Consider the following 13,517-nt stretch of genomic DNA (forward strand, 5'->3'; position numbering starts at 1 on the left):
ATTAAAGGAAATTCCTAAATCGTTTAAATTTTGGTTCGTTTTTAGATTAAGTGAAATTTAATATAAGCATAAACATTTTTATTTGTGTTTTTGCAACAAATGTTGATGCCTTCAAAAAAAAGTCTAACGTTGGACAAAAAATACAACACAGCAAAACAAAAAACTACACAGACATCCGTAATAAATATATTATGCAATTTATTATATACACATTTTATTATTTAGATAGAGATTTCATATATTTAATTGTACACGTCACATTAGTTCAAATATGGCTTTACAATCTAACATTAAATTGCTAACTGGCATTTACATTTGAACACCAAATGATTAAGAGAGCAAGTTTAATGGCAATAATACATCCTAGATGCCTAACAATTAACCAACATTAAGTTTAGAACACAAGTTGTAAGGTAAAACAGGCACTAAATGAAGGTCATTCCGCCTTACACAGTCACAAACAAAACGTCATATACAGTTGTCGGTATTAATAAGTGTTATGGATATCGCCTTAACACGGTCAAAGATTTCTACGATCGAAAATCAATGGGGTTTGTCCAATCGTTCATTTACATAGTATTAAAGCTAACCAGGCACAAAAACAGAATTAGAAAGTACAAAATTTAATACAAAACAGAACAACAGTGGCACATCTAGAATATGGTCTGTTTGTGGTCTCTTAGTCATCCCGTGCAACTACTGCTTTAACCTAGTGCCTCTTAATATGGTAAAATTTGAGTTAATGAAGTTTTGCTTTCTCTATACTTTTCATTTATAAATAAGAATGCAATGATCCGTTTAGGCATAGATGTGCAGGTGTTATCTTGAAATCACTTACGAATTTTGTGGAAGGCCTAAGGCATAATAAAAAGTGTTCATCCTTTTACACCAATTTACTTTTAACATGACAGCGATATTGTTAAACGTAATTTTCGGCCCATAAGAGTATCGCTTAATATTTATACCTCAAGTTCCATTCCTTAAATCAACTGCATTAAACAATATATCTCGATGAACGCAACCTTCTCGGAATTGTTAGTTTAAACCTTATACATTTTTGAACAATTTGCAAAGAATTTTATGCTAACTTATGCAAAGTCAGTCTCGTAGGCACGATGTTGTGCGAGAGCATGATATTGTGTTGTGGGGAAAACTGGAGTTCCCGGAGGAAACCCACTTGTCCGGCTTTTTGACCACTAACCAAACTCACATGGGCCCAGGCCAGTTATCGAACCCGGATCGCCTTGGTCAGAATCGAGTACGCTAACCACTGCGCTAACCGGACAACCTCGATCGCGAATCACCATATATTGATTTAAATAGCGTACTAGGCATATCATGTACATGTCTGGTCATCGAAATAAAGCCTCGGGTTCTATATAGATAATTGATGAGAATGAATTACAGTAAAGTTTTCTAAAATGATATTAAAAATTATTTTAACAGTTCTGAAAATAAATAATCAGCTTTTGGTGTAAACATATGTATTAAGTCGCGTTATAAATGGTATTATCGTGGATATGAACGCAGTTGGGCTGGTTAAAGTACGCGTGGAGTCATTCGGACACCACATACTATAAGCATCCAAACTGCATTTATACCCCGATAGTGCCATCAATCAAGCGATTCATTCCTGAAATGAGAACAATTCTGTTTGATTTACAAGTAATCGAAGGTATACGCATGTCAGCTTATAGTCTTGCTACAACTCTTATAGGCAAGTTCTCTTTTCAAAAATCAACTATACTTCACAGCAATCACAGTCTATTACAAATTTAAGTATATTGACTACTGAAAACAACGTGAACAACTTTGGCTTGTAGCCAATGCAAATAACAGCAACTATCATGACCAACAAGGCCTTTCTTCCAACGGCATTAAGAAGGCATAGAAAAGCAAGAACTCCCCCGATACATATAGCTGCTGGACCCGAAAGGCACCTAACAAAACATGCGACTTGAGCATCTGTGAATTTGTGGAAGTTTTCACACCATACAACTGGAAAAAAAAAGTACATTATAACACTGGAAAATCAAAGACACATATTTTTCAGACTGTCATATCCCCTGCTGTATGAAGAATAGTTTTTTTTTCAGCATTTTGATACTGGATAATGATACACAAATATCTAAAACTACATGTGTACCTTAAATTAAATGTAGGTTTTGTTCTATTTAAAGCTGCACTCTCACAGATTGAATGTTTTGACAGCTTTTTTAGTTTTTGTCTTGGAACGAGCCAAATTATGCAAACATGCATGAACACGACTAATGTAAACTTTTCATATTTAAGTTAAGAAATTGATGATTTATGCATTTTCTTAAACAGTGAGTAACGCTTTTCGCCATAAAACATACATTTTCGAACGGAAATATGAAAATCTGAGATCTGTTCTTTTTTGTCAGCATTCCTATTTCACTGTTGTTTAGATAATCATGCAAACATTGGCCCATTCAAATACAAAAAAGGTTGTCAAAACGGTACATCTGTGAGAGTTCAGCTTTAAGGTTTATCTGCTAGGGTGCTAATTTGTTAAAACAATATAATGTCAAGTATTCCATTTAAGCATTTGTTTTAAAACAATATGAAGCAATATGATATGGGTATGAATATATCCAGGGTTATGTGTCATGCACTTGATTCGATAAAATCTATATTACTATAAATTAGAATGTCAAAACCTAAAACAGACGTTTGAAGTAATGCTCCGGACAAGAAATAAGTGTGTAAATGAACACAGGGCAGTAACTAAAGTAATACAGAAAATAAAGGTTTCTTAACACCGCCATTCCCCTCAATATGATATATCTGAGTTTGAAGTTTGAAGGCTAATAGAGTTAGGCTTAGGCTGAGAGATTTTTGTGCATTACTTTCTCTCATTATGACACATCAGTTATCTATACCAATAAAACCATAGGGGTTGTGCTTTGGATACAATTATAGGATATAAAAGAACAAACGGCAATAACATATTGCAGTCAGAGCTATGGTTCCCGTGCTCCGGAAAAACATAAGCATAAAAAGAAAACAAATTTTAATAAGGATGAAACTATTTCCACAATAACAATGGCAACTATATGTACATCTAATTATAACAAGCGCTGGATACTACCGTCGAATATTATTTTAAATCAATGCGCTAAAAGAAGTTCAGGTTAAGGGCATAGCAAATCCTCTAAGTTGCCTTATATGTGAGAGTGTCGAAGGAACAACTTATGATAGCATACTCCTAGCTACTAAATTAAACATATGTTAACCAATGACTTTACTTTACAAATATTAATCCATTCTATAAGAATCGGGCAACCTTAAACACTAAGAGGCTTACCTTCACAGAACTTCCATTTAAAGGGATATGCTGGAAACATTGAACTAACATATGTGTATCGAAGCGCACTTCGCATGTGCAGAACACACGATTCTATTTGCTCACGCTCTCTCCAAATTGATTCAGCAACGCAATGCAGCAACTCGTCCACCAATCTGAAAAAGCGTATCACAATTATTGTAAAAATAGACTTACTTTTAAGTATAATGGTGTTGGTTATAATATTTATGCAAGATGGCTCCTCCTTTAGCAATACGATATTAAGCTCGATAGCCGAACATTCTACTGACTCCTCATCAGCACGATGTTCTGTTTGACATTACAGTTACAAAGTTCAATCGGTGAGCTTATCCGTTTTTCATCTCACATTCAGCTCGTTATTTAAAATCATGAATTCCAAAGGCCCAGCTGGCGCGTCATGCTGCTTTAATTTTAACTTCGTCGTTTAAATGTGGATCTAAATATCCAGGTGAATAGCGAGCTAACTATAGCAAGACAATAGCAATTCGGCTCTGATTGTTTACCTGGATGTCTTGTTGATTGACTAATCAACTCGACATTAGGGTCTTATGACTTAAAGGAAAGCTGAAACACTTAGGCTTTTTTATGTGTAACGAAAGATCCAATTTCACGAAGACTAATACTAAACAATGTATTTTCAATGACAGTATATTTAAATATATTACTTCGTGGCTGTATATATGAGGACTACTCAAAGTTCGAAAATAGTATTTAAAGTGATTCTACATATTACCGAAAACGAGTTTGAAAAAGGTAATGATTAAATTTCTTGCTTTCATATGTTTCTGCAGTTAATAGTTAATAGTTAAAAGACGGCACTTACGTGCATGTTCCGTTCGTTATACTAACGAACCAACTTAACATTCTGACATATCCAATATGCTCGCATGCTGACTTCTCGAAAACCTCTGAGATAGCCTTGACATCGGTACAAACATGCTCCGGCGCTAGGCTTCCTGCAATTTTATGTAAGTCGTATCTACACCTTGTATACATATTGCGTACTAAAGTAATGTTAACATACACGCAAAACGGTTTACCAGTAGTTTTGATGCGGTTTATATCAGCATCTGATAATACAAAAATAATTGAAAAAATGCACTTTTATAGACTGCGTTTAATATAGGGGTAAATTTCCACCACAGGTTGGTCTATGTAATTTGAAGATATTAAAAGCTTTCAATATTATTGTTTATAATATAGGCAATAATATTCCTCCCAGCTATGATAAAAAATGATTTAAACGCTTTCATACAATTTAATTGTGAATTGCAGACGCAATAATTTAAATAATCATTAATTACTCATTAATTAATCATACTTCCGTGACACTTCAAATGAACATATATGCATAATCTATTTACGATATATTCTATAAGCGTTTGTATTGTTTTCTACGGCATTCTTATCATCAACGCGTATATAAAAATTTATACAAAACATGCACAATTTGGTCTTTCAGTTTAATTTCGAAATTGGCAGTTTCTGGAACTAAACGTTTGCTGTTAACGTCCTATTTACGTTAAGATATATTAATGTGGAATGTAACATTCACAGCATACAAATTATTCACAGCTCACGTCCTGTTAAATTAGACCTGTTCATGTGGACTATTATGTACACAGCTGACGTGCGGTTAACTTAAATACCTACTTGCATATGCCTTGAGTACTTTGTATAAATGCTTTAATGCCGTGTTCACTTTGTGTTCATGTGATTGTGTACTATCTTAGTTGTTTCTATGTTGTGTACACTGTGTCTCTAGACATCGTGTCTCTATATGGTTGCACCTTGTGTCTTTGTGTCAATGCGATGGTGCCGCGTGTTCACTTTCCTGTGGGCAAGTGCTTGAAAGTTTAATTTTGACCATTGTGATTGCGTCCTCATTAATGTGTCACTGCATGTATGTGCCTGATGTACTTTTTCCCCATGTGATTGTGACTTGTGTAATTTGTCCCTTTGTGCTTGTGCATGGTGTATGTTGTCCAAATGTGTTCGTGTTTTGTTATGTGCTGTTGCCATGTACACTATGTCTCAATGCATTTGTTTTTGTGTATTATGTCTTGTTTACTTTATATTAATGTGCTTGTGCCTTGTTTACATTGTCCTTAGATGTAAGTCATTTCATTACCAATTGCGGTAGTGCCTTCTTCAATGTGTCAAGACGTGTTTGTTTGTCCTGTAGCTTGTCATTGAGCGAGTGTACCTTGTGTACTGTGTTCCTTCTTGCCAGCGCTTTGTGTACTTTGTCCCCATGCGTCTGCCTTGAGTGTCTTGTATTTCTTGTCCCTTTTCGATTGCTTCTTCTGCAATATGTCGCGGTGAGGTTGTTTCATTCTGTACCTTGTTCCTGTTGTGCCTACTTGCCTTGTGCACTTTGTCCCTTGCGATTTTGCGTTGTGTTTCATATCAATTGTGCGTTTTGTACTCTGACTATATCCAAATATTCACATCTGTTAGTGTCTTCGTTTTTTTACCTCATGTGCTGGTGCCTTGTTTGCTTTACCTACATGAGTGCTTTGTCCTTATATTTTTGCCGTTTATACCTTGTCCCTTTGTATTTATGCCTTGTGTTTTTGTCCCTTTGTACACGTGCCTTGTGTTCTTCGTCCCAATGTGTTGTGTCTTGTGTTTTTGTCCCTTTATGTTGTGCCTTGTGTATTTTGTCCCTTTGTGTTGTGCCTTGTGTACTTTGTCCCTATGCATTTGTGTCTTGTGTTCTTTGTCCCTATGTACTTGTTCCTTGTGTACTTTTTCCCTATGTATTTGTGCCTTGTGTACATTGTCCTTATGTGTTGTGTCCTGAGTAGTTTGTCCTTTTGTATTTGTTTCTTATGCAATTTGTCCCTATGTTGAAATGGGCCGTGAGCCGGTAAATGACCCGGTTACTTTAGCATCTTCACCCGGCTGATTTCCCTGCATCAACAAAAATAAATTCTGTTATTTTTGGTATTTTTTTTCTGATTACATCCGTTTAAAACCCTGATTGTTTGTATTGTTTATTTTGGTTTCCGCGCGTTCCAACTACAATACAGCATTAGCTCGAAACGTGACGTCGTTAGTCGCATCCTTCTCTGGGATGTTTTCAAGTACTAGGTTTTGGTTTTTCAGCGTTCTGAATACAATAACATTAGCTCGATGCATGACCTCATCAGTTGCATCCCCCTCCGGGGATGTTTTGAAGTTATTAATTTGCGAAGCAATGGAGGGTGAAAAAAGTATACTTTTCCCCAGATCCCAAAAAGCGTAGTAAGTTTGCAGCATGACCGTGTCTGGCCTTCTGTTAGTCCTATTTCCATTTACACAACAGTCCTTTTTGTATACGCGTGTTACCCGGGTGTAAACAAGTTGAAACAAGCTTGCAGCGTTGTCTCTGCTAAGAATAATCCATTATTTTGATGAAGTTTACATATACGTTGGGTTAAATTGTGTACGCTTTACATGTCACAAAGTATCCTGATATTTCTTTTGGAAATTGAAGATGTTATACTATTTTCCTGAAACTGAATTTGACAGTAAATTGGTTTATTAATTAGCCCTCACTAGTGGGGGGAGTACTTAGATTCAGTTTCAGATTCAAGTACATTTATGTAAAGGTTCAATGTTAAAAAATAAACACGCACCAAAGACTAGAAATGTTGGTTAAAAGAGGCTTAAATTCATCCCCCAAGGGGCGTTGCCCCCTAGACCCTAACTGTCGGAGGACACACAAACCACCCAGGCCTACTTTTGGGATATTCCCTGCTACTTAAATTAATGTCTACACCCCTGAATGTATTTGTTCCTTGTGTACTTTGTCTCAAATTATTTGGGCATTGTGTTCTTTGTCCCATGTGTTTGTGCCGTGTGTACTTTGTCCCTATGTATTTGTGCATTGTATACTTTATCCAAATGTATTTGTTCTTTGAGTTCTTTGTCCCTATGTATTTGTTTCTTGTGTACTTTGTCTCTATGTATTTGTGCATCGTGTACTTTGTCCCTATGTGTTGTGCCTTGTGTACTTTGTCCCTATGTGTTTGTGTCTTGTGTTCTTTGTGCCTTGTGTTCTTTTTCCCTATGTATCTGTGTATTTTGTCCCTATGTGTTATTTTCGTGTGTACTTTGTCCCTATGTGTTGTGCCTTGTGTGCTTTGTCCCTATGTGTTTGTGCCTTGTGTACTTTGTCCCTATGTAATTCGGCCTTTTGTTATTGTCCCTATGTGTTGTGCCTTGTGTACTTTGTCCCTATGTATTTGTTCCTTGTGTACTTTGTCCCTATATTTTTCTTTCATGTGTACTTTGACCCTATGTGTAACTGCCTTGTGTACTTTGTCCCGATGTGTTGTGCCTTGTGGTCTTCGTCCCAATGTGTTTTGTCTTGTGTATTTTGTCCCTATGTGTTGTGTCTTGTGTATTTTGTCCCTTTGTATTTGTGCCTTGTGTTCTTGATCCCTATGTAGTTGTGTCTTGTGCACTTTGTCCCTATATGTAACTGCCTTGTGTACTTTGTCCCCTAGGTATTTGTGTCTTATGTACTTTTTTCTTATGTATTTGTGTCTTGTGTACTTTGCCCCTATGTGTTTGAGTCTTGTGTACTTTGTCCCTATGTGTTTGTGTCTTGTGTACTTTGTCCCTAGGTATTTGTGCCTCGTGTACTTTGTCCCTATGCATTTGTGCCTTGTGTACTTTGTCCCTATGCATTTGATTCTTGTGTACTTTGTCCCTATGTGTTTGTGTCTGATGTTCTTTGTCCCTATGTATCTGTGTATTTTGTCCCTATGTGTTAATTTCGTGTGTATTTTTCCCTATCTGCTGTGCCTTGTTTGCTTTGTCCCTATGTGGTTGTCCCTTGTGTTCTTTTTCCCTATGTAATTGTACCTTGTGTTTTTGTCCCTATGTGCTGTGCCTTGTGTACTTTGTCCCTATGTGTTTGTGCCTTGTGTACTTTGTCCCTTTATATTTGTTCCTTGTGTACGTTTTCCCTACGTGGTAATGCATTTTGTACTTTGTACCTATGTTTTGTGCCTTTTGTACTTTGTCCCCATGTGTTGGTGTCTTGTGTACTTTGTCTCTATGTGTTTGTGTCTTGTGTACTTTGTCCCTATGTTTTGTGCCTTATGTACTTTGTCCCTATGTTTTGTGTCTTGTGTACTTTTTCCCTATGTGTTTGTGTCTTTTGTACTTTGTCCCTATGTGTTTGTGTCTTGTGTACTTTGTCCCTATGTGTTTGTGTCTTGTGTACTTTGTGCCTATGTTTTGTGCCTTATGTACTTTGTCCCTATGTATTTGTGCCTTGTGTACTTTGTGCCTATGTATTTGTTCCTTGTTTACGTTGTCCCTATGAGTTTGTGACTTGTGTAGTTTGACCTTGTGTGTTAATACCTTGTGTACCTTGCCCCTTTGTATTTGTGCCCTTGTATACTATGTTCCTTTGTACACATGCCTTGTGTACTTTGTCCCTATGTATTTGTTTCTTGTGTACTTTGTCCCTATGTATTTGTGTCTTATGTTCTTTGTCCCTATTTATCTGTGTATTTTGTCCCTATGTGTTAATTTCGTGTGTATTTTGTCCCTAAGTGTTGTGCCTTGTGTGCTTTGTCCCTATGTGGTTGTGCCTTGTGTTCTTTGTCCCTATGTAATTGTACCTTGTGTTTTGTACCTATGTGTTGTGCCTTGTGTACTTTGTCCCTTTATATTTGTTCCTTGTGTACGTTTTCCCTATGTGGTAATGCATTTTGTACTTTGTACCTATGTTTTGTGCCTTTTGTACTTTGTCCCTATGTGTTTGTGTCTTGTGTACTTTTTCCCTATGTGTTTGTGTCTTGTGTACTTTGTCCCTATGTTTTGTGCCTTGTGTACTTTGTCCCTATGTTTTGTGCCTTGTGTACTTTGTCCCTATGTGTTTGTTTCTTGTGTACTATGTCCCTATGTTTTGTGCCTTGTGTACTTTGTCCCTATGTATTTGTGCCTTGTGTACTTTGTCCCTATGTATTTGTTCCTTGTGTACTTTCTCCCTATGTATTTGTGCCTTGTGTATTTTGTCCCTATGTGTTAATGTCTTGTGTACTTTTTCACGATTTGTTTGTGCCTTGAGTACTTGGTTCCTATATATTCGTGCCCTTGGTACTTTTCAACTATGTGTTTGTGTCTTGTGAACTATGTCTCTATTTTTTATGCCGTGTATATTTTGTACCTTTGCTTGTGTACTTTTCCCCGATGTGTTTTTTTTTACTTGCGTACGATGTCACTATATCGTTGTATCTTTTGTAATTTGTACCTATGCTTTGGAGTAAAATTGAACTAGGCTTAAACCTTTAATTGTCGAGGGTATTACTTGTTAGTTTATGCCTATTGCATAAATGCGATTCTTTAAGGTTACAGTAAATAAACAACTTGTGATTCATCATACCCAATAATGACCTAAATGCAACGTTTTCAGAAAATATGAAACAAGGAAGATAACGATGATTCATTTTGATTCTTTAAACCAAAGTTAATCTTAAGAAATGTATATAAAAATGCTGTTATAAAGCTTTGGGACTGAAAGATATATATGTTGTATTTCAAGAACGTCTGATTTTAAAAATGTAAAGCTTAACATACTTAAATAACGGTTATTTTGAAAGTAAAACAAGGTTAAACAATCATGAAAACATAAACAAACCTGAGAAACCAATCATGCTAAAGGTCATAAAACCGACAAAAATGCTTTTAATTCCATGCATTTTCATTGTTTGTTATTTTTCACACCTATTGAAAATATAAACCAGGCTCTCTATATTTATCTTCAACGTTTGATATTCGAAGTTTAAAACTGAACTGAATATAACCTTGACAGATAAACAAAGTTAACCGAGCAGACAATCCACTAAAAAACTAACAAAAAGTAATTAGAGCCATAAAACCTTATCTGCACGTAAACGCCTGGATTACGATATTCAGCAGTTTCATAAATACAGTGCAATTGATTGTATTGAACATACAGACATATGTTACCACACCGACGCCAATATTTATGTGAAAAAACTACAGAAACAAACTTAGTAGCCAAAAGTTTAAACATACACCCCGTTTAATTTCGACCGAGCCTCGAATGATTCCAGCAGAAAAAGATTGTTGACTCGTTCAAAAAATAACCAATGCTAGTTTAGATTGAAGTGTAGTAAAATAAGTCATTTACAACGTGAAAAGGTGTCTTTGTTATTCTCAATAAAGTAAAAACAATATTACAATACATTGGCATCAACGTATGACAAATGTCAAGTTTAAATAACAAATTTTGTTATTTATTAAACCATTTAGAAATATACATAGGTGTATGAGATGAAACCCAGATCTACATTAATTGAATCGTAAATATTATTAACGATTCTACAAAATAAATAAATATAACTGAACCTATTAATTCTGCATGAATAATATATACTATCGATAATCTACTTTGAAAGGACAAGATACCAGATAGTGTCGTGAACATCGGAATTAGATATTTTACTATGTTTGTCATATTTTACCAGTTTAATTATTTACTAACTATACCTAAAAGTTATTTTGACTCCTTATTTTGACTCCTGATTTTGACTCCTAATTTTGACACCTGATTTACTCCTAATTTTGACTCCTGATTTACTCCTGATATTCTTCCCGCTGTTACAGTATTATGTGGTCTCAATTTGTCATTGTCTGCTGCAGTATATGCAGTATATATACATGAGTCATAGCAATAAGGCCACACCAAATTGATATTTCGTTCCTCGGATTTACCGCTCCTATTTTTTTGAAAATGTAAAAAAAGAATTTTTTATTTTTTTGTGCGCCCGCACCTCCATTTTGATCGCCAAGAAGATTTTTTTTCAGGTAATAATTTATTAAAAGGCTAAAAATAATAAAGTATAATTTTTCTACGCTAGTTTTCGTGTTTTTGTAAAGGGAAGTTACCGATGCGTAGTGTTTTTATACTGTATCTCGATCGGTTTAGCATGGGTTTCAATAAATTCAATCAAAATGGCGGCTTCCGGTATAAACAATGTGGCTCGAAGTTTGGAAATTAAATCTTATTTTTGACAATAAATATGTTTTGAGCATGCTTGAAGTCATTTTTGATCGTCTAATGCACTAATGGATCATTATTTAAAGAAATCATTATGCAATAAAGCATGTGTATAAGAGACTGGTAGCGATTATATTGCGTAATTAGTGACTCGTTTTGAATGGAAATCGGAATGATCAACTTAGTACTGTACAGTACTATTTTATTCAAGTCATAATACAAGGGACCCAAATTTTACCTCGTTACGACGATGCTGAAGATGATGTGGAACATGAGTCATTGTTTGGTCCAAATTGATGTATCAAGCCCATTTTTGATCAAATTCTGACAAAACAACAGTTTTGAACAAGTATCTTTTCACAAATAGCGATATAAACACTGGTCTGGATATAACTCAACATAAGTAAGCGTAAGTTTATCACCTTATATTTTGTTTTTATTTGCAGCATAATCTGGGATTGTAATGCGCTTGTCAATTGTAACCACTGCCCCGCCCACCCCTCGCCCTTGTTCCAGGGGTATACCGGGGACAGCAGAGGCAATGGGCTGTGTTTTTACCTTACAGGTGGCCCCGCAGTTCCTAGTGAATGTGGTTTTGTCTTCAAATTGAAAATAGTCAGGAATTGGCCTCACATAGGTATTTGGGGTTTCGGGGCCATTTGGCAGGGATTTTACCAGCAGTGTTTCCTTGCAGGTCGGGTATTTTACCCGGGTTTTGAGAGACCGGGAGTCAAAGTCCCCGCTATTCCGGACTTAGGGGGGGGGGCATATAAAATTGGCTGGTGCATAAAAACATCTAAATAACCAAAAAAGTACTCTAAAAAATATCCTTCTTTTTGTTTTAATAAGCACATGTCATTGCATTTCCTGTGATAATAAAAACAAAATTTAGTCTATGTAAAATTGAGTCTGATGTTTGATGATGCCTGTGTAAGTGATCATTTTTTACAAATGCAAAATCAATCCTGTGTATTTATGTCTAAATACAGTTGCATATGATGTTAAACTGATTCAGGTAGATTTATATAAGTCGTTTTAAACTTTTTACTAAAAGCAGGGTTATTTATTATTATGAATGATCGTCATATTAAAGTACGTTTTAATTATATAAGAAATTAGATTTATCCATATAATGTTTGTACTAAACACGGATGAATAAATAGAGTGTATTCCGACATTTTCCTAATGTCCATTAGAGGTTCAGTTTAAGATGGCATTAAAATGGGTTTAAGGGCAATTATTTTGAACAATCCTTCTTATTTATATTGAATATAAGGAAAAATATATTTTTCGCTCTTCGCTCGCTTCGGTTTTAATGAAAACTGACAAAATTTTATTTTTATTTTTATTTCGCTCGCTCGCTTAAATTTTTTTTGGCAAAAATCCGAGGAACTAAACATTAATTTGGTGTGGCCTAAGGACCACAGAGTTTTCAGAGTTCAGTTGGTAGAAAGGTTTCTTTTATAAATCATAATATTTCGAAACTTACAATTAGTTAAATGTTTTTGTTTAGAATTGATGATAATTATTAGTGTATGTATTTAGATAATGTTAACAATATGATGAATAGTAAAAGTTAGAAATTTATAATTTGCTCTTTATTGCTAAAACAGTTAGGTATCTTAATGTGGCAAGAACTTCCAAAACAAATAGCTCAAAGGATTATCGACGGAAATGAATTTAATCAAATGAAAGTAAAGTCCGCTACAGATGATCCTAAATCGGCAAATACAGTATAGTGATAAAAAATAACGCAAGGATCATGTTGCTGTCTCATCTGAATTTCCTCGTTTAACAAAACAGTTCATACTGGTTTCCCAGTGCTTTTATTAGCTTAAATAGTATCATTTATTTTTTGATATAAGGGTCTTACGTGTGATTTTTTTTTGCTTATAGACAGAAAGTTGAATTCACTTTAAACATAGTTTTTGTATATTAATGTATCAACACATGGATACAAGGAATAATAGAGTATTTAAAAATGTCATAATTTGTCACCTATATCAATTTTAGCGCGAGTTAACAAAAAGTAAACTGGACCACATTGCCTAGTTTCTGTACCTGCGTAGTTTAATTGTGCGAAAACTGAATGTCGCAAAATAAGCAAGTGTATAATAATTATTTAATACAACGCCGATA

General features: G+C 35.1%; 1 protein-coding gene across 1 annotated transcript; it reads right to left on the bottom strand.

The window, feature by feature from the left end:
- Window positions 1-199: 199 nt before the first annotated feature.
- Window positions 200-10,156, bottom strand: LOC128246786 (uncharacterized). Its single transcript, XM_052965224.1, has 4 exons — window positions 9,993-10,156; window positions 4,173-4,305; window positions 3,329-3,483; window positions 200-1,998 (listed from the first exon to the last, which is right to left on the bottom strand). The coding sequence occupies exons 1-4, from the start codon at window positions 10,057-10,059 to the stop codon at window positions 1,742-1,744; spliced, it is 612 nt and encodes a 203-aa protein (XP_052821184.1). The 5' UTR covers window positions 10,060-10,156; the 3' UTR covers window positions 200-1,741.
- Window positions 10,157-13,517: the final 3,361 nt, after the last annotated feature.

This window comes from Mya arenaria, chromosome 9 (genome assembly GCF_026914265.1).
Source record: "Mya arenaria isolate MELC-2E11 chromosome 9, ASM2691426v1".
NCBI lineage: Eukaryota > Metazoa > Mollusca > Bivalvia > Myida > Myidae > Mya > Mya arenaria.